Genomic DNA, 25,273 nt, shown 5'->3' on the forward strand with positions numbered 1-25,273 from the left:
GCAGCCGTCATTGTTGTTTGGCAGGTCCGGGCTGGGGATTCGAACCTGCCACCTTAGGTGTACGTGGCTGGCGCCTTAGCTGGTTGAGCTATAGGCGCCAAGCCAATTTTCAAATGATTTACAGAGAACATTAAGGTAAAAATTAGGAATAAAAAATCTCTTAAGTAAGCAGTATAGAACTTCAAAGGAAGGGTCTGGTTTGTGTGTTTTGTTCAAGATCTCACATTGTCTGTGAAATGCTTCAGGGAGGACAAGGCAATTCTAGTAATTTAGTCATCAATGTCATAGATTAACAACCAGGCAGCCACTGAATGTTAAGAAATTCTATTGACTTTCTATTGATTTTTCTCCAGGGTATTGGTCATAGTTTTCTTTTTCTTGGCATGGTTAGTAATTTTGATTGGATGTTGAACATTGAATCTTTCATTGTCAGTTGGCTGGATTTTGTTGTCTTCCATTAAAGAAACAATTCTGTAAGGCAGTTAATTTACTTGAGTTTCTGCTTGTCCATTTGTACATTATTTTTAAAGCTATTGTTAGGGCAGGACTAGATTAGTCTTTAATATAGGGATAATTTAGTCTTACTGTTTGAAGTAAGATCCTTCTGGGTTTTTGACTAAATACTGTCAACAATCAGCAGGATTCTCTTATTGTGTGAGCTCTGAGAATTGTTAAGCTCGCAGCTCACTGGTTGTTCTTTGTGTAACCTTGTTGAGTTTCACTGTATACACATTTCAGTATTCCTTAGTCTCAAGGGCATTCCTATGCACATTTATGAACCCATTTTTCACTAGTTCCATCCACTTAGAACTGATGCTTTTTTCACAAATTTCCATCACTTAGAACAATATCCAGCTGACTCACCTTTCCCCAAACTCCAGTCTTTGTCTCTTCCACTTAGCCAGACTTCCATGCTCTACTTAAGATCTCATCTCTGATCCATGGTTTGGAATGTGGCTCTAGGCAAAGTCCTGGGATGGTTGTAGTGCTCATCTATTTTGTTACCTTTCTGAGGGACTATGGTTTTATACTGTGGCCCCTCATCTAAAAACAGCTGTTCAATAAAATTTGTCCAGTTTTCTAGTTATTTTTGGTGGGAGAGTTAGTCTGGTTCTTGTTATTTCATTATGAGTGGAAACAGAATTCCTATTTTTAATAAGATAAAAAATTGTTGTTTAACTTTTTTCTGTCATGTGGTTATCAAATTGTCCCAGCCCTATTTTTTGAATACATATTTTTTTTAGTTATTTGTAATGCCAGTTCTGTCGTTTATCAAGTTCCTGTGCATACTTGAGTATTTCTAGACTCTCTGCTTTGCCCTATTGATCTTGTGTTTATTCTTGTGGTAGCATTATACTGTTTAATTGCTATGGCTTTATAACACCTCTTGATATCATACAGAATGAGTCCCTACTCCTAATCTTCACCATCTATAAACACTGTATAACTCCTTTTATATTTTTCCTGATAAACGTTTTATCTATTTGAATTAATGAGATTGGAGTAAGAAGTAAAAACAGGTCAGTAATTGTGTTTTTGTCCTTGAATTCTTAGGCGATGAAGTTGCTTTTTCAATTAACAGGTGAAAAGGTATTAAATGTAATGTTTTTTCCTAAAATTAAAACTACATAAGTGGTACTTTTTATTACTGTAACTTTAAGAACACTGATAATAGTTAACTTGTTTATTAGATTCTGCTTTAAGCACTATAATATACGACATGTCACTTAATTCCTATGCCTCTTAATTGTTTTTTCCATCTTGCAGAAGCTGGAGTTAGGGCTTATGGGTGACATACTTAGTTAAGTGCAGAGCTCGTATAGAAACCCAGGTATTTCGCGCTCCAGATAGTCTTAACTGCTCTGCCAACCCACCCAGTAGGCCTCCTGGGTATTCACAGACTAGAGCAGATGTCTCAGATTCTAAATACTGACTAAACTTGGCAAAATTTTTACCAGAGAGGTTTTTCAATGGGAAACATGATAAAAACAAAACAGAACAAAACAACTTTCCTCTTAGATTTTGAGACAAAAGCATAGTACATTATATAGTCAGACTTCAGAGACATTGCAGGTTTTGTTCCAAACTACCATAAGAAGGCAAATATTGAAGTAAAGTGAGTCACACGTTTTTTTTTCTTAGTGCCTATGAAAGGTGTTTATGTCATACCATAGCTAAGTGTGCAATTGTATCATGTCAAAATAAATAATACATATACCTTAAGTAAAAATACTCTGTTGTTGATAAATGCTATTGCTCATGTGAGTCTTCGGTGAGTTATCACCTTTTTAGTGGTGGAGGGTCTTGTCTCAATCTGATGGCTGTTGACTGATCAAGGTGATGGTTGCTGAAGGTTGAGCTGGCTATGGCAATTTTTTAAAATAAGACAACAGTGAATTTTGCTACATCTATTGACTTTTCCTTTCACAAAAGATTTCTCTGTAGCATGGAGAGCTATTTGATAGCATTTTATCTGTAGTACAAGTTCTTTCAAAATTGGAGTCAGTCCCCTTCAATCTTGCTGATGCTTATCAACTAAGTTTACATAATATTCTAAATCCTTTGTTGTCATTTCAACTTGTTCACAACATCTTCACCAGGAGTAGATTCCATCTCAAGAAACCACCTTTTTTTTTTTTTTTTAAATTGTTGGGGATTCATTGAGGGTACAAGAAACCAGATTACACTGATTGTATTTGTTAGGTAAAGTCCCTCTTACAATTGTGCCTTGCCCCCAAAAGGTGTGTCACACACTGAGACCCCAACCCCCTCCTTCCCTTCTCTGCTCTTCCTTTCCCCCACCCTTCTCCCTCCTTCTCTCTCTCTCTGCTCTCCCCTTCCCCCACCCCCACCCACACTGTGTCTTTAATTGTCATTAATTGTCCTCATATCAAAATTGAATACATAGGATTCATGTTTCCCCATTCTTGTGATGCTTTATTAAGAATAATGTGTTCCACTTCCATCCAGGTTAATACAAACGCTGTAAAGTCTCTGTTTTTTTAATGGCTGAATAGTATTCGATGGTATACATATACCACAGCTTGTTAATGCATTCCTGGGTTGGGGGGCATTTAGGCTGTTTCTACATTTTGGCGATTATAAATTGAACTGTGATAAACACGGCAAGTGTCCTTATGATAAAAGGATTTTTTTCCTTCTGGATAGATGCCCAGTAATGGGATTGCAGGATGAAATGGGAGGTCTAGCTTGATCAAGAAAGCACTTTAAAAAAAAAGAAATTTCAAAATATTAAGGGGGTACAAATGTTTTTGTTACATTGCTTTTATCATGTTTGAGTCACAGCTGTAAGTATGTCCAGCACCCAAATGGGATTTTTTTGTACCTGTTAGGTGGGTTTTTGTGCTTCTCCTTCCCTCTCCCCACTGCTTGATTTCCAATGAGTTTAACTTCCCTCTATGCACATGTGTGCCCATTGGTTAGTTCCAATTTAATAGAAAACACAGGTGGTATTTGTTTTTCCATTCTTGAGATACTTCACTTTGGATAATGGTCTCCAGTTCCATCCAAATTGTTGGAAAAGGCGTTAATTCATCCTTTTTTATGCCTGAGTAGTACTCTGTGGTATACATATACTACATCTTGTTAATCCACTCATGAATTGGTAGGTGCTGGGTTGATTCCTCACCTTTGCAGTTGTGAATTATGCTACAATAAACATTCAAGTGAAGTTGTCTTTTTGATAAAATGACTTCTTTTCATCTGGATAAATACCCAGTAGTGGGAATGCTGGGCTGAACGATAGGTCTACTTTTAGTTCCTTGAGGAATCTCCATACTGTTTTCCATAGAGCTTGTACTAAAGTCTGTAGTCCTACCAAAAATGTGAGCATTACTTTTTCTTTGCATCCATGCCAGCATGTATTGTTTTTGGACTCTTTAATAAAAATAATTTTTTCTTTTTTTGAGACAGAGTCTCACTTTGTCACTCTAGGTATTATCACTATGGTATTATATCTCACAACAACCTCAAACTCTTGGGCTCCAGTGATCTTCTTGCCTCAGCCTTCTGAGTAGTTGGGACTACAGGCGCCTGCCACAACTCCTGGCTGTTTTTAGAGATGGGGTCTTGCTCTTGCTCAGGCTGGTCTTGAACTCCTGAGCTCAGGAGATCCACCTGTCTTGGCCTCCCAGAGTGCTGGTATTATAGGTGTGAGCCACTGCACCTGGCCTCTTTAATAAAAGCCATTTTAAGAGGGATAGATAATATCTCATTGTGATTTTAATTTGCATTTCCCTGATGATTGGTGACACTGAGCATTTTTCATATGTTTGCAGACTGTTTCTCTAACTTTTTTGTCCACTTTTTAATGGGGCTGTTTGTGTTTTTCTTGCTGATTTTTTGGAGTTATTTGTAGATGCTGGTTATACGCCCTTTATTGGATGTGTAGTTTGAAAATATTTTCTGCCATCCTGCAGGCTGGCTGTTTGCTCTGCTGGATTATTTCCTTAGCTGTGCAGAAGCCTTTTGATTTAATCAAGCCCCATATTTAGTTTTGTTATTGCTGTGATTCCCACTGGGGTCTCAGTCATAAATTCTTTGCCTAGGACAATATCTGGAAGAATTTTTTCTACATTTTCTTCTAGAATTCTTATGGTTTCATGCCTTACATTTAAGTCTTTTGCCCATCTTGAATTCATTTTTATGAGTGGTGCGAGAGATGGATCCTGTTTCATTCTTCTGCATTTGGCCATTCAGTTTTCCCAGCATCATTTATTGAACAGATGGTCTTTTCTCCAGTGCATGTTGTTCTCCGCTTTATCAAAGATCAGTTGATTATAGCTAGATGGTTTTATATCTGGGTTCTCTTTTCCATTGTTCTATGTCTCTGTTTTTGTAACCAATACCATGCTGTTTTGGTTACTATAGCCTTGTAGTAAAGCTTGAAGTCTGGTAATGTCATGCCTCCAGACTTGTTCATTTTGCTTAAGATTGCTTTGGCTATTTTTTTCTGGTTCCAAATGTAGCATAGAATAATTTTTTCTAAATCTATGAAATATCTAAAAAATATGGTATTTTGATGGGAATTGCATTGAATCTGTAAATCACTTTGGGTGGTATAGACATTTTAGAAATGTTGATTCTATTGATCCATGACCATATGTTTTTCCATTTGTTTATGTCATCTGCAGTTTCTTTTCTTGGTGTTTCATTCTTCTCCTTGTTGAGAGCACTCAATTGTGACTACTAGACCACCCTGGAGGCCACTTCTCCTTGTAGAGATCTTTTACTTCCTTGGGGAAATACAGAGGATGCCAAAAAGATGTATACCCATTTTTAGAAAGGAAGAAACTATATTAAATTTGTAATACTCAAGTCATGTTTGACTTCTGCAGTCATAAGACATGCTCAGTATGACTGTGTTCATCTTTGTTGTCAGTATATTGAGTATTACTGTTTAGTCCGAGGTATTTTATTTTCATTATAGCTTTTGTGAATGGTACTGAGTCTTTGATTTGACTCTAGGCTTGACTGTTACTAGAATTCCCTGGGTTAGACAAAGGGCCACTATTTGTGGAGAAGTAGTATGGATGGCATTGGCTTTCTCAGCTCTGGGCCTGTGGCTGTGGAGAATGACCCTAAGGGGCTGGAAGCCCCATACTGTATTTTCATGCAGGTCCTAGTCAGTGATTTCAATAGCCCTTGGGCTCATTAGGATGGAAAAGCTCCCAAGAAAAGAAAAACAAAAGTGGGGAAAGAAAAACAAAATCCCCACCTTCCCTCTTTGTCAGGCTCCAAGCTTCTCTGGGGTTGATCTCTGCTTATGTCTTTTTTCTTCCTCTTCTACTTCACAGTTTCTTTCTGTGAAATCTGTGGCAGGCTCTGGAAACTTTTCTCATGAACTACGCTGTGCCCTTTCCCTGCTCTGCTTTGTCTGAAACCCTTCCTCCCTCCTGAAACCCTTCCTCCCTCCAGTACAATCTGGCAATGCACTTTTCTAGTGGGCATCTTTCCCCCTTTCAAGAAAACACTTTCTTTGTTCATCCATAAGAAGCAGGTCCTCATCTTTTCAAGTTTTATCATGAGATTGCAGCGATTTAGTCACATCGTCATGCTCCACTTCTAATTCTATTTCTCTTGCTCTTTCTATCACATCTGTGGTTACTTCCTCTGATGAAGACATGGCCCCCTCACAATCATCCATGAAGATTGGGATCAACTTCTCCCAACCTCTTGTTAATGTTGTTATTTTGACCTCCTCCCATAAATCATGAATATTCAAATGGCATCTAGAAAGAGGAATCATTTCCAGAAGGTTTTCAATTTTTTTTTTTTTTTTTTGCCCAGATACATCAGAGGAATTACTATCTATGGCAGACATAACCTTATGAAATATATTTCTTAAGTTATAACACCTGAAGGTCAAAATCACATCTTTTTCAATGAACTACAGAATGGAGGTGTGTGAGGAGGCATGAAAATAACATTAATCTCCTCATACATCTCTATCAGTTCCTTGGGTAACTAGGTTGCATTACCAATGAGCAGTAATATTTTGAATCTTTTTTTCTGAGCAGTGGGTTTCAATTGTTGGCTTAAAAATGTTCAATAAGCCATGCTGTAAACAGATGTCATCTAGCCTTTCTTGTTTCATAGAGCACAGGCTGAGTAGATTTAGCATTGTTCTTAAGGGCCCTAGGATTTTCAGAATGGTGAATGAACACTGCCTGCAACTTAAGATCACCAGCTGCATCAGTCCCTAACAAGGGAGTCAGTTTGTTTTTGACACTTTGAAACCAGGCATTGGCTTCTCCTCCCTAGCTATGAAAGTTCTAGATGGCATCTTCTGCGAATAGAAGGCTGGTTTATCTAGATTGAAAATCTGTTGTTTGGTCTCAGCTACCTCCATCAATGATCTTAGCTAGATATTCTAGATAACTTGCTGTAGCTTCTACACAACTCCTGGTCTACCTTGCACTTTTTTGTTAGAGAAATGACTTCTTTCCTTAAACCTCATAAACTAGCATCATGTTTTCCTTTTGCAGCCTTTTTTTTTTTTTTTAACCCCCTTTCAGCCTTTGTAGAATTGAAGAGCATTAGGGCTATTGGTATATATAATCTATACCAATCTAATCTTTGGTATAGATTAGGTTTCATTTTATAAGGGAATGTTGTGGCTGGTTTGATCTTCTATCCAGATCACTAAAACCTTCTCTGTATTAGCATTAAGGCTATTTTCTTTCACTGTTAATGTGTTCATCGGAGCAGCATACTTTTTTTCTTTTTTTTTTTTTTTGTGGTTTTTGGTCAGGGCTGGGTTTGAACCTGCCACCTCTGGTATATGGGGCCAGTGCCCTACTCCTTTGAGCCACAGGCACTGCCCCCGGAGTAGCACTTTTAATTTCCTTAAAGAACTTTTCCTTTGCCTTCACAACTTTGCTTAGTATTTGGTACAACTGGCCTAACTTTTGGCCTCTTTTGGTTTTTGATGTGGCTGCCTCACTAAGCTTAATCATTTTTGGCTTTTGATTTAAAGTAAGAGACATACAATTCTTCCTTTCACTTGAATGCCCACAGGTCATTGTAGAGTTATTAGTTCACTAATTTCAATATTGTTATATCTCAAGGAATAGAAGGCAGGAGAGAGGGAGAGACACTGGGACTAGCCAGTTGTTGGAACAGTCAGAACACACACAACATTTATCAATAAGTTCCTTGACTTCTTAGGGGTGTGGTTTGTGCTGCCCTAAAACAGTTCTAATAGGAACATCAAAGATCACAGATCAGAGTTCACAGATATAATGAAAAAGTTTGAAATATTTTGAGAATTGTAGTATGTGACATAGAGATACAAAGTGAGCATGTGCTGTGTGAAAAACGATGCTGGTGAATGATTTACTTGATGCAGAGTTGCCCCAAACCTTTAATTTCTGAGGAACACTAGCTGCAAAACACAATAAAGTGAAGTACCATAAAATGCAGTTATACCTGTTTATTAGTAGGCATTTCTAGCAAAGCCTTCTATAATCTTTAGGTTAACAAGGAACCAACTATCAAATGGCTATCTAGTTCTCTTTCAAATACTGACAAACATCCCCATTCTTTCATCGGAAAAGTTTAAGTTGTTATAGGACGTTTTAACATCAGGGAGCCATGAATACCTTTTGCATCTAATAATGTAGAAATGAAAATCTTGCAGTGGGCGGCGCCTGTGGCTCAAGGAGTAGGGTGCTGGATCCATATGCTGGAGGTGGCAGGTTCAAACCCAGCCCCAGCCAAAAACTGCAAAAAAAGAAAAAAAAGAAAATCTTGCAGTGACTCATAGGATAATAATTGTGACAGAAGCTTTCTGAATTATGCTTGGTGAAGTTTACGTATGTTTATATTTTCTTCCATATTGTGTAATGTAGTGATGCAACTATTTAGACAATTAGCATGTAGGAGGTCAGACTTATATGATTTATTGTTCAATAATATATCTATATTGGGATATTGCAGAATTTTACCTGCTGTCATTATAAGGCCCAGAGCCAAATTAACTTTTGTCTACTAATGTGCTAGATTTTAAGAAAATCTAGCCAAAGTTGCATATGATTCATTTCATATTTTCCCCTGAGTTTAGTTTTAATACTTTAATGTGATAGTAGCTGTGATTGATGCTATTGGAATATTAGTTCACCTAGCTCATTTGTATAGCTATGGACCCCCAATGTACTAAATCAATTTCGTGTTATGATTGTTAACAACAATTTACTGATTTGTGGAGATAAAGTGCCTTGTTCAGAAGTACAAGTGGTAAGAACTACAAGTTACCCCTGATATTCTGGCTTCAGTCCCCAAAGAGGATGGGCCACTCTCATTCCTTCATTCATGTATTCATGTATTCATTCATTCATACATTTCACATAAATAATTTTTTGGTACCTATGATGTATCAGATATATTAATAAAACTGATCAAAATTACAGCCTTGTGGAGCTATATTTTAGTGAGGTGGAGGGTAAACACTGGGAGATGATGTAATAAGTAAGTTCTATAGTATATTAAGAGGTAATAATGTGTAATTGGTAAAAAAGGAGCATTTAAGGGCAATTAGGAGTATCTATTTTTATACCTTTTGGAGGGAAAAACGAATTAATCTTTCAATTAATTTTGTCTCAAAGATTATATCAAATGGACATGTTTTGTCTTAAACCTTTTAGTAGATAGCTTGGAACACATCATGTTCTGCTCTTTTCCTATCTCCCCACTACTCTAAGAAGCAGTGTTATAAAGAGTGGCTAAATTGTGTTATTCAACTTATAGAATCTTAATTAATTATATATAGCTTAACTGTGGTTCAAATCTGATAGTGTTGTAGACCTGACCAGTCCTTACAGTGAGTTTTCTTTGTGCTTTGGTAAACTTTTGCATGCTCCAGTGGGGCTGAGGGGTGTCAGGAAACTCATCCTTTCACACTGCTCTTTTAGCTTTGGGGTTAAGCAACTTGCCCCCGAGATGCACACACACAACACATGCCCACACGCGTACACACAATCCAATATTGGGCAGCAGGTAATTCCTTTTATTCAAATTACTGATAGTGTCTTTTCCACTGCCAGAGACAAGGGCTCAGTCTTGGGGAAAATTAGGGATTTCAAGGAGGAAGGGATTAGTATCATGGGCTTTTGTTACCACAGTAAGATTGACAGTTGGAAGGAATTGTGGAGCAGTCCCAGCTGGAATCAGCAGGAAGGGAGGAGAGGAGAGGGAAGTCCATGTTCTCATTGGAGGGTTCTCTAGTCATTGTGATGTTGTAAGTCATCACTCAGTATATGGGTTTGTGAAGATAAATTCCTGAGGTGGATTTACCTGTGCCTTCCTAAAGCCCGAAATTGGCATCTACTCCAAGTTTGTCTTTATCTATGCAAGCAATAGGAAGATTAGAATTTAGTAATACAAAAATGTTTTAAAGCTATGATAGTTGTAATTTTTGCATAAACAGTATCCTAACTATGAAATTTGAAAAGAAAAAACTTGCTGATTAGTTTATAGCCCTGATGTATTCTTAATTTTTTAATGTATTTCTTTTTAGCATATTATTTAAATAAGATTTTTATAATTGTATTTATAATTTATAATTGTGTTATTTTCTTAAATACTGTATGACAACTATTGTTTAACTTCAAAAGTGATATCTTTTAATAGCCAAGTAATATTCTATTGATGAGTAGGTATTTGAATGTTGATGTTTATGCCTTGGTTATACTAGGGGATGTGGTTTGTTAAAAGAAATATATTATGCTTTCAATTAGCTTCCAGTCTCCTTTATAAAGCCTTTCATGCACATGCATGTACACACACACGCGCGCGCGAAACATAGGATAAGGTGAAATCTGAGTCTCTAGTGTAAGGTGACCAGATGTCCTGCTTTTGGCGCTTTTGGGGGGACAGTCCCAATTTTTAACAATTTGTCCTGTGTCCCACAGCATCTTAAAAAAGTCCCAATTTTTGGAAAGAATGCATGACAAGCTAGGGAACAGTGGGAGAATGGGAAGGGAATATACGGTTTTTGGCTGCCATGTGCCAGGATATGCATTTTACATTATTTTTGTTAATTTTATAATGATTATAGAGAACTGCTTATCAAAGTTCGCATTGTTGATCAGTTGTTAGAATTCAACCACCATTGTTTGGACTTAATGAACAATGGCATTTTTTGGCATTGGCAACCACGAAAACATTTTGTAACTGTCTCTCAGATGATGCACATCCTACTGCGTGCTAGTGCTAGTTAAACAAGTGATATCAACAAATCAGCTATTCAGATAATTTAGGTAAGTCATTTATTTCATGAATTTAGCAGACAGTACTCATTTATATTTTATAGTGGCGGCAAAAAGTCTAGCGCCGGCCTTGAAAATGACACTTTCGACTTACGAGGTATTATTATTAAAAAAATATATTGATAAGGAAAAGGTTAACTCTTGGGTATCAGCAAAAATCACAATAGAGAACAAATGGTTAGAGATATTTCATCATTTTGAAACAAACTATGTTCCATACAATAATGCACTAAAAATTGTGGGATATGCGCTGTCCTTACCAGGAACTAATGCTGTGACTGAATGTGTTTTTCTAAGGTAAATAAAGTGTGGACATCAGAAAAGTCACAATTAAGTGTTGAGACTTTGAAAGCCATTTTATGTGTGAAATATAATTTAACAAATTCTTGTGAAAAATTTCATGACCTTTTAAACAACGACAGAAATCTACTAAAAAATATTCATTCAAATGAGAAATATGCCAAAGAATAAAATAAAGCTATACATAATTTTTTTAATGTATTGTATTTGTAAATTGTACTTATGTTGAAATTAAAAAAAAATACTATTTTTGCATTCTATGAAAATTTTTGTTGCTCCATATAGACCAAATTTTTAATTAAGAACCCCCCCACCTTGGTCAATGGTGTCCTGCTTTACCAGTGTTAAAATCTGGTCACCTTACTCTAGAGATGTTTATAATTTGGAAAAAGAAGAGATTTGTGCGATAATGTGATAAAAGCCTTTATGGAAAAAAACAGAAGGCTTTGTGGAGAAATAGAACTAGAATTTTCTAATGACCAGTTCCAACTGCTACACCCTCATCCAGATCATCATCGTGCCTTCTGACTTTCTTTCCCTGTTACCCCCTTACAATCAATTTGCTGTATAGCTGCCATAGTAAAAAGCAATTCAGATTAAGTGAACTTCCCCCTCCCCTCAGCCCTCCAGGGGCTTCTCAGGTCACTTATAATAAAACCCAATGACTGGACTGTGATGGTAGCCTACAAAGTATGCATGATCTGGTTCCCTCTTTGACCTCATTTCTGACTTTTCCTTCCACACTCCTGTCTCTTCACAATGGCCTAATTCCTACTTCATAGATGCTCCCTATATACTCTCACCTCTCAGTCTTGGTACATGCTGTTTCCTCCACCTTCAAAAGTTGTCCCTCTGGGATTTCCCTACCTTCTTTCATTTCCTTCAGCTGACAGCTCACATGTCACCTCCCCAGATAGGAGGAGGACCCAATTGAGAGGTCCCTCCCAAATTGCTTGTAAGGGGGTAAAAGGGAAAGAAAGTCACAAGGCATGATGATGATCTGGATGAGGGTGTAGCAGTTGGAACTGGTCATTAGAAAATTCTAGTTCTATTTCTCCACAAAGCCTTCTGTTTTTTTTCCATAAAGGCTTTTATCACATTATCCCACACATCTCTTTTTCCAAATTATGACCCCAGATAGGGGTCTTTCCTGAACTGTTAGGAGTGATTTTTCTGAGCACATCCTCTCATCCCTATCTCCTTTTCTACTTTACTTTTTTCCACAGTGTCCTTCCACCTGACACTTTATTATCTGCTGGAAAGGAAGCTCACGAGATCAGGCAGGGTTTTGTTTTAGTCCCTACTGTGTGTCCCCGCCTAAAAACATTTTCTAGAGTGCAACAGATATTTGTTGGGTAAATGGAAGAATGCATTAAAAGATGATCATAAACCTTTTTTCTTTCTATGATTTGATTGAAAGCAGGTCTGCATAGGTAATGGTGACGGTGGTTGATAGCAGTATTCACTGAGCACATCTTGTGTCAGAACCTGGCATTTGACAGCTCTCTCCTGTCTTGCTTGCCTCCCACGCACACCCACTGCCACACTCCTCAGTCTAGCACTCAGACTTCCTCTCTGCTGGCCTTTCAGCTTCACTTTTACCAAGTCCTTGCCTTGGAAGCCTATGCTGCAGTCACACTGAGTGACATAGTTCCCCTGTGTGCCCCTTGCAGATGTCTCTTGCATTGCCTCTCGCATTTTGACGCTTATATGTTTATGCATCTCTCCTCCTCATAGTGCATAAGCTCTTCAAAGGAAAGGGTCCGGCAGATCTTCATCTTTCCAGGACCTGGCATGGTTCCTGCCGTGCTATAGATGGTCAGCAAATATTTATTTAGTGTAAAGGGTGGTTTTGCTTCCAAGTAAGAGACTACTGGGATCTTTGAAATAGTTGGATATAGAACAAATAAATTGGAAGGAATAGTTTTACCTAGTTGGCAGGTTTAGATATGAGTGTGTTCAGAGACAAATATTGAGAAGAGTTCAATATTAAAAGAACCAAATTTTTAGCAAAATCATACCTGAGGTGAGGAAAGAGGTAGGTATATAACACAATTGAATCAACACGTTCAAGTACAAATATATCCTAACTATTAGAGGTATTATTTAGAACGAAGTGGGTCCATTTGGCAGTGGACTGTGTCAGCATTAGTGCTATTACTTTGACTGTCACATGAGATGGTGACCCAGCTAATCACGAGGAAATAATACACAGGGGAGAATTCAGGGCAGCAGTGGCATATTCGTGTGCTTGCTCTTGGACCTACTGATAGTGTGAGTGTGGACGGGTAGGTTAGCATTAGCCTGACTGCTCCTGGTTCAGTGGGAAAGAATGCTGTGAAAATTTACACACATGTGTCTAGCATATGGGAGGAGAAATGGCTGTATTTAGTTCTATATATTTGTCATTCCTGGTTGATGGTTCATATTTTGCGTGATGAATTGAGAGTGACGATGGATCTATTTTCAATTGGCCCAGTATAGCTGAATATGTGAAAATATTTTATGTAATTTTAATAATGTACATTGCATTAAAATGTGAACCTACGTAGTCAAGTAGGCTATAGATTTTAAAACCTTAAAAGCTTTTTTTCTAAATTAGGTTTGCTACAGAAGGAGAAAATGGCAGTGGAAGCATTTCAGATTTGCTGCCTCCTCCTGCCTCCCGAAAACAGGAGAAAGTTACAGCTATTGATGAGGATGATGGCAAGGATCTGCTTAAACAAGGAGATGCCCCCACTGTGTGATGGCGTTGGCACCCGAACGCTGGTAGGCTGACTTCGAATATCTGATGTGATGAGTTTGGGGAACAACATTCAACTAAGTAAAGTTAACTACTCCGGGAGAGCAGAGGAATGTGCTAGGCTGACTTATTTAAGGAGTCACGGTCTGGTCTTCACCCAGACTTGGACTTTCGGTCTAAGAACTTAATGACAAGTGAAGACTGAGGAGGGGGCAGACTCTGAGTGTAGAGAAACCTGCAACTCCCTCTTTTACCACTATTTCTGTAAATTTATTTATTTATTTGCTAGGGAATAATTGTATATTTATGGGGTAGGCTGTGATGTTTTGATCTATGTACCTGTTACAGAAAGATTCAGTCAAGCTAATTAATGTATCTATCCCCTCACGAATTTAGCATTTCTTTTTATGGTGGGAACATTAGAAATCTATTCTTTTAGTAATTTTGAAATACACAGCACATTATTATAACTGGCGACTGTGCCGTGCAGTGGACCACTAACACTTATTCCTCCTGCTTCACTGGAACTTTGGCCAGTGTCTCCCATTTCCAACTCTGCACCCCCAGCCTCTGGTGACCATCCTACTCTTTGTTTCTATCAGCATGTGTTTTTAAATGGAGTTTTTGTTTAGAGTTTACTTATTAGCAAAAGCTCTTAATTTTCCTCAAAAAAAGTCTTAGAACGAAATTGGTGCTTCATTGGAATGCAAGTGCTTTCCACATCCTGCTGAACTCTGTGTGGTCCCTGGTGATCCACCAGTCCAGCTTCAGAGTAATGGAGTGAGATCAGAGATGCCCTCCACACCCAGTAGAGTGACTGTTGACTTCTTTTTTGGCCCATCCTTTTTGAAAAGCTAAAGAAAACTTTGTGTCTGTTCCCCATGAAGTGTATGTGTGAACATTTTGCATACAATTTCAAGGTGTTCACAGATTCCCTGGGGTCCATGGTGTCACTAGGCCAAAAAAAAAAAAAAGTCTCTTCCAATGTGTCTCTCTGTACACATGAATGTCAGTAAAGATCATTTGCAGTGTGTTGATGAAATGACGTCTCTTAATTAGACAGAATTATATAATTTCATGCTTGTAGGTTTGAAAGTAAGATTGTCAGCAGTAAAATAAGAAGGAAAAGATAAGAAAGTCCAAAGGATATAGTATTAAGAATGGAGTAGCTAATATGAAGTCTGTGGATATGATGTGATATTACATTATATGTCATATGCTGTAATATATTTCGTGTTTCTGCTTGGTATAAAGAGTCTTATCATTTAATGCACTTCTTGTAAATTCTCATAGCTTTGTTCAAAGGTGATTATCAAATATATATTCAAAATCCTAGAGAAAATAAATTGCCTAGGGAAAATGTAGTGGTTGAGGCATATAGATTGTTAAGCTGAATTTTTAAAAAATCAATAATGATATTAGGATGTTATTTGACTGAATGGCTATAATGTACTTTAATTTGAAAGTGCAGTGTGACTCAAGTAGTAACAAGAATTTTTAGAATTTTGTTTCTGTATTAATATATACACATACAATTACATACCTATATGTGTATATTTAAAATCATATGTAAAAGGGGATGCCATTAAAAATTGCCCAGATGAGCATCTTTCTGCAAGTTTCTTAAACTCACTTGTTTTTATCTACCACCCTCCACCCACCCACCCCTTTTCAGATGGTTCAGACATTTTCCCGTTGCATCCTGTGTTCCAAGGATGAAGTGGACTTGGATGAGCTATTAGCTGCTAGGTTGGTGACGTTTCTGATGGACAATTATCAGGAAATTCTGAAAGTGCCTTTGGCCTTGCAGACCTCTATAGAGGAGCGTGTGGCTCATCTACGAAGAGTCCAGGTAAAGGAGAAGATATTTTCAGTCCTGTAAGATTGGCACTGGAGAGTACCATAAGCTTGCAAGGTTTCTTGGGACATTTTGTTTTGAAAATTAAGTGAATTAGTATGTACAAAGTGCTCATAACAGGTTTTGGCAGTGCTACATATGTTTGCTGTCATCACTGAGATACTTAAGGAATGCATACTTGGTTTTGTTCTGTCAATCAATGCTGCATATTTTGGGTTGCAAATTCCTTGCGTGAGTTTGTTCAGAATCTACATGTACTTACTGATAGAAATGATTTATGTGCAATAAATGTCCTGATTCTTAGTAGCCTTGTGACTTAGGTTACTCTTTTCACAAGAGAAAGCTCAGGCACAGAAAACTTAAGTAACTTGTACAGATCACAGAGCCAGAATTCACACTGATGCAGTCAGCCTCCAAAATCAGTGCTCTAAACTGTCTTTCCTCACTGCCTTTCTAAACACCTGGTATAGTTGAAGAACACTGGCATCAGAGCCATGCAACCCTGGCCCAACTCCTGGCTTACTCTCTCCTAGTTGTGTGACTGTGGGTAAAGCTCCTTAAATCCTCCAGATTTTACTTTCCTGAAGCATTAAAATGAGCCATTCTTACTTTATGAAGGTGTAAAGATTAGAACACTATAGGCACAGAAGCACATGCCTAGTGCCTGAAAACCCTAGCTACTTGGGACTGAGACAGGAGGATTGCTGAAGCCCGGAGTCTGAGTCCAGCCTAGGCAATGTAGTGAGACTCTGTCTCTTAAAATAAATACTTCATTGAAAACCCCCAGGTGTGAATTTCTGACACATGGCAGATAATCTTTAAAACACAGCTGCTATTGTTGGATTATGTTAAAATGATGCAAAAGAAATGTAATATATTACTATCATATGGGCTCCACAGTGGGGTTTGTATGTCAGACTCTGGGAGCAGAAACTTGGTCGAGGGAGGCAGAAGGTCTGTCTGGCTCCTTCTGACTGATTTGGCTTCTTTTCTCTTAAACACTTTTTGAGACTCTATTATTATTATTAGTTTTTTGAGACTCTATTATTAAGTACCAGTGAACTGCTGCCTCTCAAGGTACTATGAAAATAATTAGCTGTTCAACTGTTTACAGAATGTAATTTGGAAATTAAAAATTTTTTTCTATTTTTTGTAATTATCAACCTAACACTTTGAAGAAATTTGGAAAGTGAAAGTTCACACAAAAAATATCAGAGTTATACCAAACTGTTCATAGTATTATAATCCAGGTACTTTTGTTTGTCTATGTGTGTATCTGCTGTCTGCATGTGTGCCTACTTGTGTTTCTTGCCTGTGTTTTTTCTTTCTTACCTTCCTTCCTTCCTTTCTTCCTTCTCTTAACAATATGATGAGAAAAATTTCCCCCATGATTAAATATGCTTCATTGACAATAGAGTGACCAAGAGCACAGACTCTATAGCTTAATGGGGTTTGAATTTATCACATGCCCTCTGTTAACTTGTGACTTTAGACACGTTCATATGTCTTCAACATCTGTCCCAACATCTCATTTATAAAGTGGAAATAATAATACTTAACTTTATAGGGTTGTTTTGGGAATCGAATGGCTTAATGAATGTAAGGTACTTAGAATAGTGTTTATCACATTGTAAACCGTCAGTTTGTAGCTGCTGTTGGTGGTGTTGTTGTTATCATCATAATTGTTATTCTATGATGTTATTATTGACAACCTGGAATTCCATAATATGCATATGCCATAATTTGGTTTTCAGATGATATTTAGATTATTTCCATGTTTTTCTTCCTCTTTGCAATCAATACAACAGTAAACATTTTATAGCTAGATTTTTTTTGTCTGATCTGTGATTATTTGCTAAGAATAAATTCCCAGCAGCAGCATTGCTTGGTAAAAGGCATGCACATATTTTAAGTATTGATAAGCATATTGCCAAATGTCCCTTGGGGATGATTATTTCCCTTTGCATTCCATTCGGTGGTGTAGGAAGGTGAGTGTTCATTTCTTTGCACCATCGCCTATTTTGGATATCATGATTGACACACACATGTAACTTTACCATTTTCATAGGTGAAAAATATAATATTATTGCTATTTTAGTTTATTCTTCTTTCCCCTGATATTTTTATGAACCAAATTTAAAAAAAGTAAAAACGAAAAGAAATAGTTCATTGAATTTCTGCAGGGAAATGTTGAAGCAGTACTATTTTGCCCTGTGTACTTGCTAGGTTTGTGTATTCATACACACAGCACAGGCATATATTGTGGCAGCTTACCCCTGTGAGCTCTTTGCTGTCAAGCGAAGATTAGAAAGCTTAGCTGTGATGATTAATTTTACTGCAGATAAATGTGATCTTGTGAAGAGGCCCTGTGCTGTGTACTGAATAAAGTCAATGAGTACTCAATTGTTCAATTACTTTTTCTCTCTTGGAAATACACTGTAGAATTGACAAGCAATTGTTCCTTTTAGGCCTTAGAGCTTAAGATCTCTGTTCTCTTGAATGAGCCCCTATGCCACAGCACATTGAGTTAAAGCGTTACTTCTCTGAAAATGCACAGTGCTGCTTGTATTATTCCCGTGATTTGTTTTGAGGCACATTCAAGGCTGCCTCTGGGATAAATTGTGAGGTAGGCAATACATTTGATACCAGCCTTCTCTCTGTTGTCTGCAACTCTTCTTGTGCCCTTCACTCCTAGTCTGCAATGTTTTTCTTATGCTCTGAGCTTCTGGCCGGTACAGTCCACCTGGATCTTATCCTTTATTCTGATCCTTTTCTATTTTTTGCCCTTCATCAAATAAAAAAGGAAATGTCCTAAGTCGGCCTGTTTTCCTTAGGGTTCTGCTTTTTTTCTCTTAGGTTGTCTGTCTCTAATTGATCTGATAAACTGCTATTGAGGCATGGAATGTGCTTATGTAATAACCTCTCCTGGCAATATATTTGTTTACTTTTAACTGTGACCTATAGGAAAAAAGTCTTAAAGATGTGAATATAATAGTGGAAATCATCCACTGTAGAAAAACAGGATGCTATCATTTTGGAAAGACTCTGGACTCTGAAGTTAAATTTTTTTTTTTTTTGCAGTTTTTGGCCAGGGTTGGGTTTGAACCTACCACCTCCAGTATATGGGGGCCGGTACCCTACTCCTTTGAGCTACAGGTGCTGCCCTGAAGTTAAATATTTTTAATATATGTTCATTTATTCACAAGTCTTGGTTTTCTTTTTCCTCTTATTTTCTCCCTTCTCCCTTTTGCCTTGTGTAGTATCAGCACATTTCTTGTTTTCACTTGATTCTTGTCAGTAAAATGTTTGGAGATTGTTACAGTCCTCTCTCTACATAACAGCTTAGCTAAATATATGCTTCTATCCATCCCAAAGGGAAGGAGAGTCAAATTCTCCACAGGTGAGAAAAAGCCTGAATAATAGTTCACCATGTATGCCCAACATTGTAATGGTTTTGAATTATTTAGTCTATATGTTTAATTTGTATTTAAATTTCAATCCTATTAAAAGAGGACATAAGATTTTTAGAATTTATTCAAATGAAGTTTGGGTTTAAAAGGTAAAAATCTAATATTTAAAACTGTGGATTTACATGGAAAGCCTATTCAAGGGTTTATTGAGAAGAACTAACCTGGTATTGCCAGAGATTCAGATATCCAAATACAAGATGGTCACTGAACACTAGGAGGATTCATAGCAAATAGACCATCTCTAAGACATATAATCATCAACTTGAACAAAGTTAAAATGAACGAAAAAATATAATTATACCTGCTACAACAGGAAAGCAAACAGTTAACCTACAAAGGAAAAGGAAAACCCACCAGGCTAACAGTAGACTTCTTATTAGAGACCTTACAAGCCAGAAGGGATTGGGGCCTTGTTTTTAGTTGTCTTAAAAAGACAATTGCAAGCCAAGAATTTTGTACTCTGAAAAACTACATTTCGTAAATGATGGAGAAATAAAGACTTTTCCATACAAGCAAATGCTAAGGGAATTTGTCACACTAGACTTGCCCCACAGAAAGAAAATGTTCCAAAATGCAGTGTATATGGAACAGCACCATAGATACCAACTAGGGTAAAAATTCCCAAGTGGGAAAAGAAGACAATGAACATATTCTTACTAACACTCAACATGAACAGTCTGAATGCCCAACTTAAAGACAAATAATGGATGAAAAAACACAACTGAAGTATCTTCTGTCTTTATACTGAAGGAGGTTAAAGGATACAAAATTATATTCCATGCAGGTGCGGCGCCTGAAGCACAGTGGTTATAGCGCCAGCCCAATGCACCAAGGCTGGCAGGTTTGAGCCTGGCCCGGCCAGCTACCAACAATGACAACTGCACACACACAAAAAATAGCCAGGCATTATGGCATGCACCTGTAGTCCCAGCTACTTGGGAGGCTGAGGCAAGAGATTCACTTAAGCCCAAGAGTTTGAGGTTGCTATGAGCTGTGACATCATGGCACTCTGCCGAGGGCAACATAGTAAAACTCTGTCTCAAATATATATATATATGTGTGTGTGTGTGTGTATGTGTGTATATATATATTCCATGCAAATGGAAGCCAAATGGAGCAGGCATAGTCATTCTCATATCAGACAATATATACTTTATATCAATAATGTTAAAAAAGATAAAGGTGGTCATTATATAATGGTAAGGGGAGCAATTCAACAAGAAGAAATAATAATTCTAAATATATATGCACCTAACACGGAAACTCCCAGATTCGTTAAGCAAATTCTATAAGATCTAAGTAAAGAAATAAGTAGTAGTATCTTAAAGCCTGAGACTTCCATACCCACTGACACAACTGAGGCAGAATATGAATAAAACGATGAACTTAAATGAGACTGTCGAACAAATGGACCTAACAGACATTTGTAGGACATTCTATCCCCAATGAACATACATTCTTCTTATTGGTACATGGAACATTTTCCAAGATAGATCATATCTTAGGCTACAGATCAAGTCTCAGCAAATTCAAAAAAATCAAAATCATACCATGTACCTTCTCAGGCCATAGTGGAATAAAACTAGACATCTATTCCAAGAGAAACACTCAATTCTACATGAAGTCATGGCAATTATACAAACTGATGCTGAACGATCCTTGGATCAATGATGAAGTTAGGATGGAAATCAAGATTCCTTGAACTGAATGACAAAGGGGACAAAAGCCCCCAAATCTATGGGTTACAGTAAAAGCAGTCATAAGGAGAAAAGTCATAGCTTTAAATGACTTCAACGAAAAAGACAGAGGATCACAAATTAACAACTTAATGTCATATCTCAAGGAGTTAGAAAAAAGTCAGACCAAACCTAAATCCAGCAGAAGAAAAGAAATAATAGCTCAGAGGAGAACTACGTGAAATGGGAAACAAACAAACAAAAATAATACAAGGGATCTATGAAGCTAAAAGTTGGTTCTTTGAAAAGAGAAACAATATCAATAGACCGTTAGCCAGAGTAACCATAAATAGAAAAGAAAGGACCAAAATAAACTCAATCAGAAATGAAAAAAGAGACATTACAACTGATACTGTGGAAATCCAAAATATTACCTGTGAATACAACTAAAACCTTCATGCAAACAAAACAGAATACTTAGAGGAAATGGGCAAATTCCTGGAAACATACAACCTCCCAAGCTGAGTCAGGAAGACAGAAAAATTTTTGAACAGACCAGTAATGGGTGGCAACATTGAAGCAGTCATAAAAAAATTTCTTGGCCAGGCAGAATGGCTCATACTTGTAATTCTAGCACTCTGAGAGGGCAAGTCATGTGGATTGCTTAAAGTCAGGAGTTTGATACCACCCTGAGCAAGAGTGAGACCCTGTCTCTTTTCTAAATAGAAAAATGAGCTGGTGTTGTGAAAGGCACCTCTGGTCCCAGCTACTTGAGTGGCTGAGGCAGGAGGATTGCTTGAGCCTAGGAGTTTGAGATTGCCGTGAGCCATGATAATGCCATGCCACTCTACCCAGGAACTTCTTTTTCTCTAAAGAAAAAAACAAGAAAACAAAAATTTGCCAACACAAAGACCCAGATCAGATGGATTCACAAACCAATTCTACCAGACTCTCAGAGAACAACAGGTCCCTATCCTATAGAAATTAATCCGTAACTCCAAGAAGGAGAGAAATCTCCCCTAACTCACTCTATGAAGTCAGTATCACCTTGATAACAAAGCCTGAAAAGGAAACAACAGAAAAATCTATAGACTAATCTTCTGAATATAGATGCAAAAATCCTTAACAAAATACTAAGGGTCTGAATCCAACAGCACATCTGAAAGATTATTCACCATTATGGTGGGTTTCATATCAGGGATGCAAGGGTAGCTCAATGTATGTAAATCAGTAAATGCAATTCACTTCATAGAAGTAGAAAAACAAAAATCAGAATGATCATCTCAGTGATACAGAAAAGGCATTTAATAAAATTCACCACCCTTGTATGATCAAAAACGCTTATAAAATTAGGCATTAAAAGAACATACCTCAAAATTACAAAAGCCATATACCACAAAACCCACAGCCAACATCATATTGAATGGGGAAAAGTTGAAATATTACCCCTAAGAACTGGAACAAGACAGGGGTGCCAACTGTAGCCACCTCTATTCAACATAGTACTGGAAGTCCTTGAAAGTCCTAGCCAGAACAATCAAATATAAGAAAGAAATAAAGGGCATCTAAATAAAAAAAGAGGAGGTTAAATTATCCCTGTTTGCTGATGATATGAATTTATATTCAGAAAATCTTAAAAATTCAATCAAAGGACTGCTAGAATTGATAAATAAGTTCAGCAAAGTCTTAGGTTATAAAATCAACATATATAAATTATAGGAAGTCTCTGAGTTATGAACTAGATAGGTTCTATAGGTTTGTTCTTAAGTTGGAACAGGAACATTTACCTATTACCCGTAATAGCCCCCATTCATTTAGATGTTTGTAACTCGGGGACTACGGCATAACTGTTAAGCTCAAAGTCAAATCAAGGACTCAAGCCATTTACAACAGCCACAAAAATAAAATACCTAGGAACAAACTTAACCAAGAAAGTGGTAGATCTCTATAAGGAGAACTACAAAACACTGATGAAAAAAATCACAGATGGCACAAACAAATGGAAAAGCATCCCTTCCTCTCAGATTGGCATAATCAACATCATTAAAATGTCCATTCTACTGAAAGTGATTTACAAATTCAATGCATTTTCCATCAAAATGCCATCATCTTATTTGTAGACCTAGAAAAAATAATTTTAATCTTCATTTGGAACCTAAAGGACCTGAAATAGCTAAAGCAATCCTAAGATCCTAAGCATAAAGAGCAAATCTAGAGGCCCCGACACCTCACTTTAGCTTGTACTATAAGGTTATAGTAACCAAAACAGCATGATACTGGCATAAAAGTAGAGATATAGACCAATGGAACAGAATAGACAACCTGGATGTAAATCCGTCTACCCACAACCAGCTGATCTTCAAGAGAATAGACAATAGCATATGCTGTGGTAGGGAAGCCCTGTTTAGTAAATAGTGCTGGGAAAACTAGATCGCCATACGCAAAAGAATGAAACAGGACTTATATCACTTACCATACACAAAAACTAATTCAAGATGGGTAAAAGACTTTAAAGCATGGAACCATAAAAATTCAGAAAGAAAATGTAGGAAAAACTCTCCTAGATATCAGCCCAGACAAAGAGTTTATGACTAATATCCCATAGGCAAATATAGCAACAATAAAAATAAATAAATGGGACTTAATTAAATTTAAAAGCTTCTGCATAGGCTCAGTGCCAGTAGCTTGGTGAGTAGGACGCTGGCCACATACACCAAAGCTGGTGGGTTCGAGCCTGGCCCGGGCCTGCTAAAACAACAATGACAACTTCAACAAAAAAATAGCCAGGCGTTGTGGTGGGTGCCTGTAGTCCCAGCTACTCAGGAGGCTGAGACAAGAGAATCCCTCAAGGCCAAGAGTTTGAGGTTGCCGTGAGCTCTGATGTCATAGCACTCTACCAAGGGCGACATAGTTAGAGTCTGTCTCCAAAAAAAAAAAGGAAAAAAAAATAGAACCTTCTGCATAGTGAAGAACACAATTAACAGAGTGAATAGACAGCCTATAGAATGGGAGAAAATATTTGCAAACTATACACCCAACAACAGACTAATGTCTAAAGTTTGTAGAGAACTCAATAAGAAAAAAACAAACGACTTTATCAGAAAGTGGGTAAAAGATATGAAGAGAAGTTTTTCAAAAGAAAAATAGAAGAATGGCCTACAAACATTTTACAAAGTGTTCAACATTGCTCATCATCAGGGAAGTGCAAATTAAAACCACAATGAGATGTGACCTTACTATTGGAATGACCATTTAAAGGTCAAAAATCAAGAGATGCTGGTATGGATGCAGAGAGAAAGGAATGCTTACACACTGCTGGTGGAGCTGCAAATTCATACAATCTATATGGAAAACAGTATGGAGATTCCTCAAAGAAATAAATGTCTAGCTTCCACTTGATGTACAGTCCCACAGCTGGGTATCTACATAAAGAAAAAGAAGTAATTTTTGTTTTTTTCAGAAAGACATCTACACTCCAATGTTTATTGCAGCACAATTCACAATTGCAAAGATGTGGAACCAAGCTAAAAGGCCATAGATGGATAAGTGGCTAAAGAAAGTGTATGTATATACCATGGTACTATTCAGCCATCAAAAAGGAATGAAGTCATGTCTTTTGCAGCAACTTGGATGGAATTGGAGATCATTATCCTATTTAAGTATCTCAGGAATGGCAAACCAAATACCGTATGTTCTCACTAATAAGTGGGGGCTAAATTATGGATACACATAGGCACAGTGTGACCTAAGAGATATTGGAAACCAAGAAGGGGATGTGTGTGGGATAAAACCTTACCTTTGGGGTGCGATGAACTTCATTCTTGTGCCAGTCCTACCAAAAGCCTTGATTTAAGTATTGTACAAAGTGTCCATGTAACAACAATATTTGTACCCCCTTAATATTTTAAATAAAATTACAAAAATTAAAAGTCACTTTAAATTATATTTTAAAGTTACAGGAATACATTTACTTTTCAACATAGTTTCTCTCGATAAAATTTAGAGGAAGGATGTGCCACTTCTACAGTACAAGGAAATAGACCGTGTTTGATCTGAACTAATTTTTATAATTTATTTGAAAATGCATCATTTTATTTTACTACTATTTTTGCCTCAGATAAAATATCCAGGAGCCGACATGGATATCACTTTATCTGCTCCATCATTTTGCCGTCAAATTAGTCCAGAGGAATTTGAATATCAAAGAGCATATGGTTCTCAGGAACCCCTGGCCGCTTTGTTGGAGGAAGTCATAACAGACGTCAAACTCTCCAGTAAAGAGAAAAAGAAAAAACTGAAGCAGGTAAAAAGGATATTCTTGGCTCGGCGCCTGTGGCTCAAGCAGCTAGGGTGCCAGCCACATACACCTATGGTGGCGGGTTCGAATCCCCAGCCCGGGCCCGCCAAACAACAATGATGGCTACAACCAAAAAATGGCC

General features: G+C 37.4%; 1 protein-coding gene across 3 annotated transcripts in view; it reads left to right on the forward strand.

Moving 5' to 3' along the window:
* Positions 1-25,273, forward strand: part of DEPDC1B (DEP domain containing 1B) — a 127,970-nt gene that overhangs the window by 100,863 nt on the left and 1,834 nt on the right. For 2 of the 3 annotated variants that reach the window (XM_012811456.1, XM_012811457.1), the window contains 2 exons: positions 13,690-13,856; positions 15,506-15,682. In XM_012811456.1, coding sequence (XP_012666910.1) covers positions 13,690-13,856; positions 15,506-15,682 — 344 coding nt within the window. Of the gene's footprint in view, positions 1-13,689; positions 13,857-15,505; positions 15,683-24,951; positions 25,138-25,273 lie in introns of all 3 variants that reach the window. The other variant, XM_003782740.2, reaches the window with a different exon arrangement.

Source organism: Otolemur garnettii, unplaced genomic scaffold (genome assembly GCF_000181295.1).
Source record: "Otolemur garnettii isolate 467f Iridium unplaced genomic scaffold, OtoGar3 scaffold00005, whole genome shotgun sequence".
NCBI lineage: Eukaryota > Metazoa > Chordata > Mammalia > Primates > Galagidae > Otolemur > Otolemur garnettii.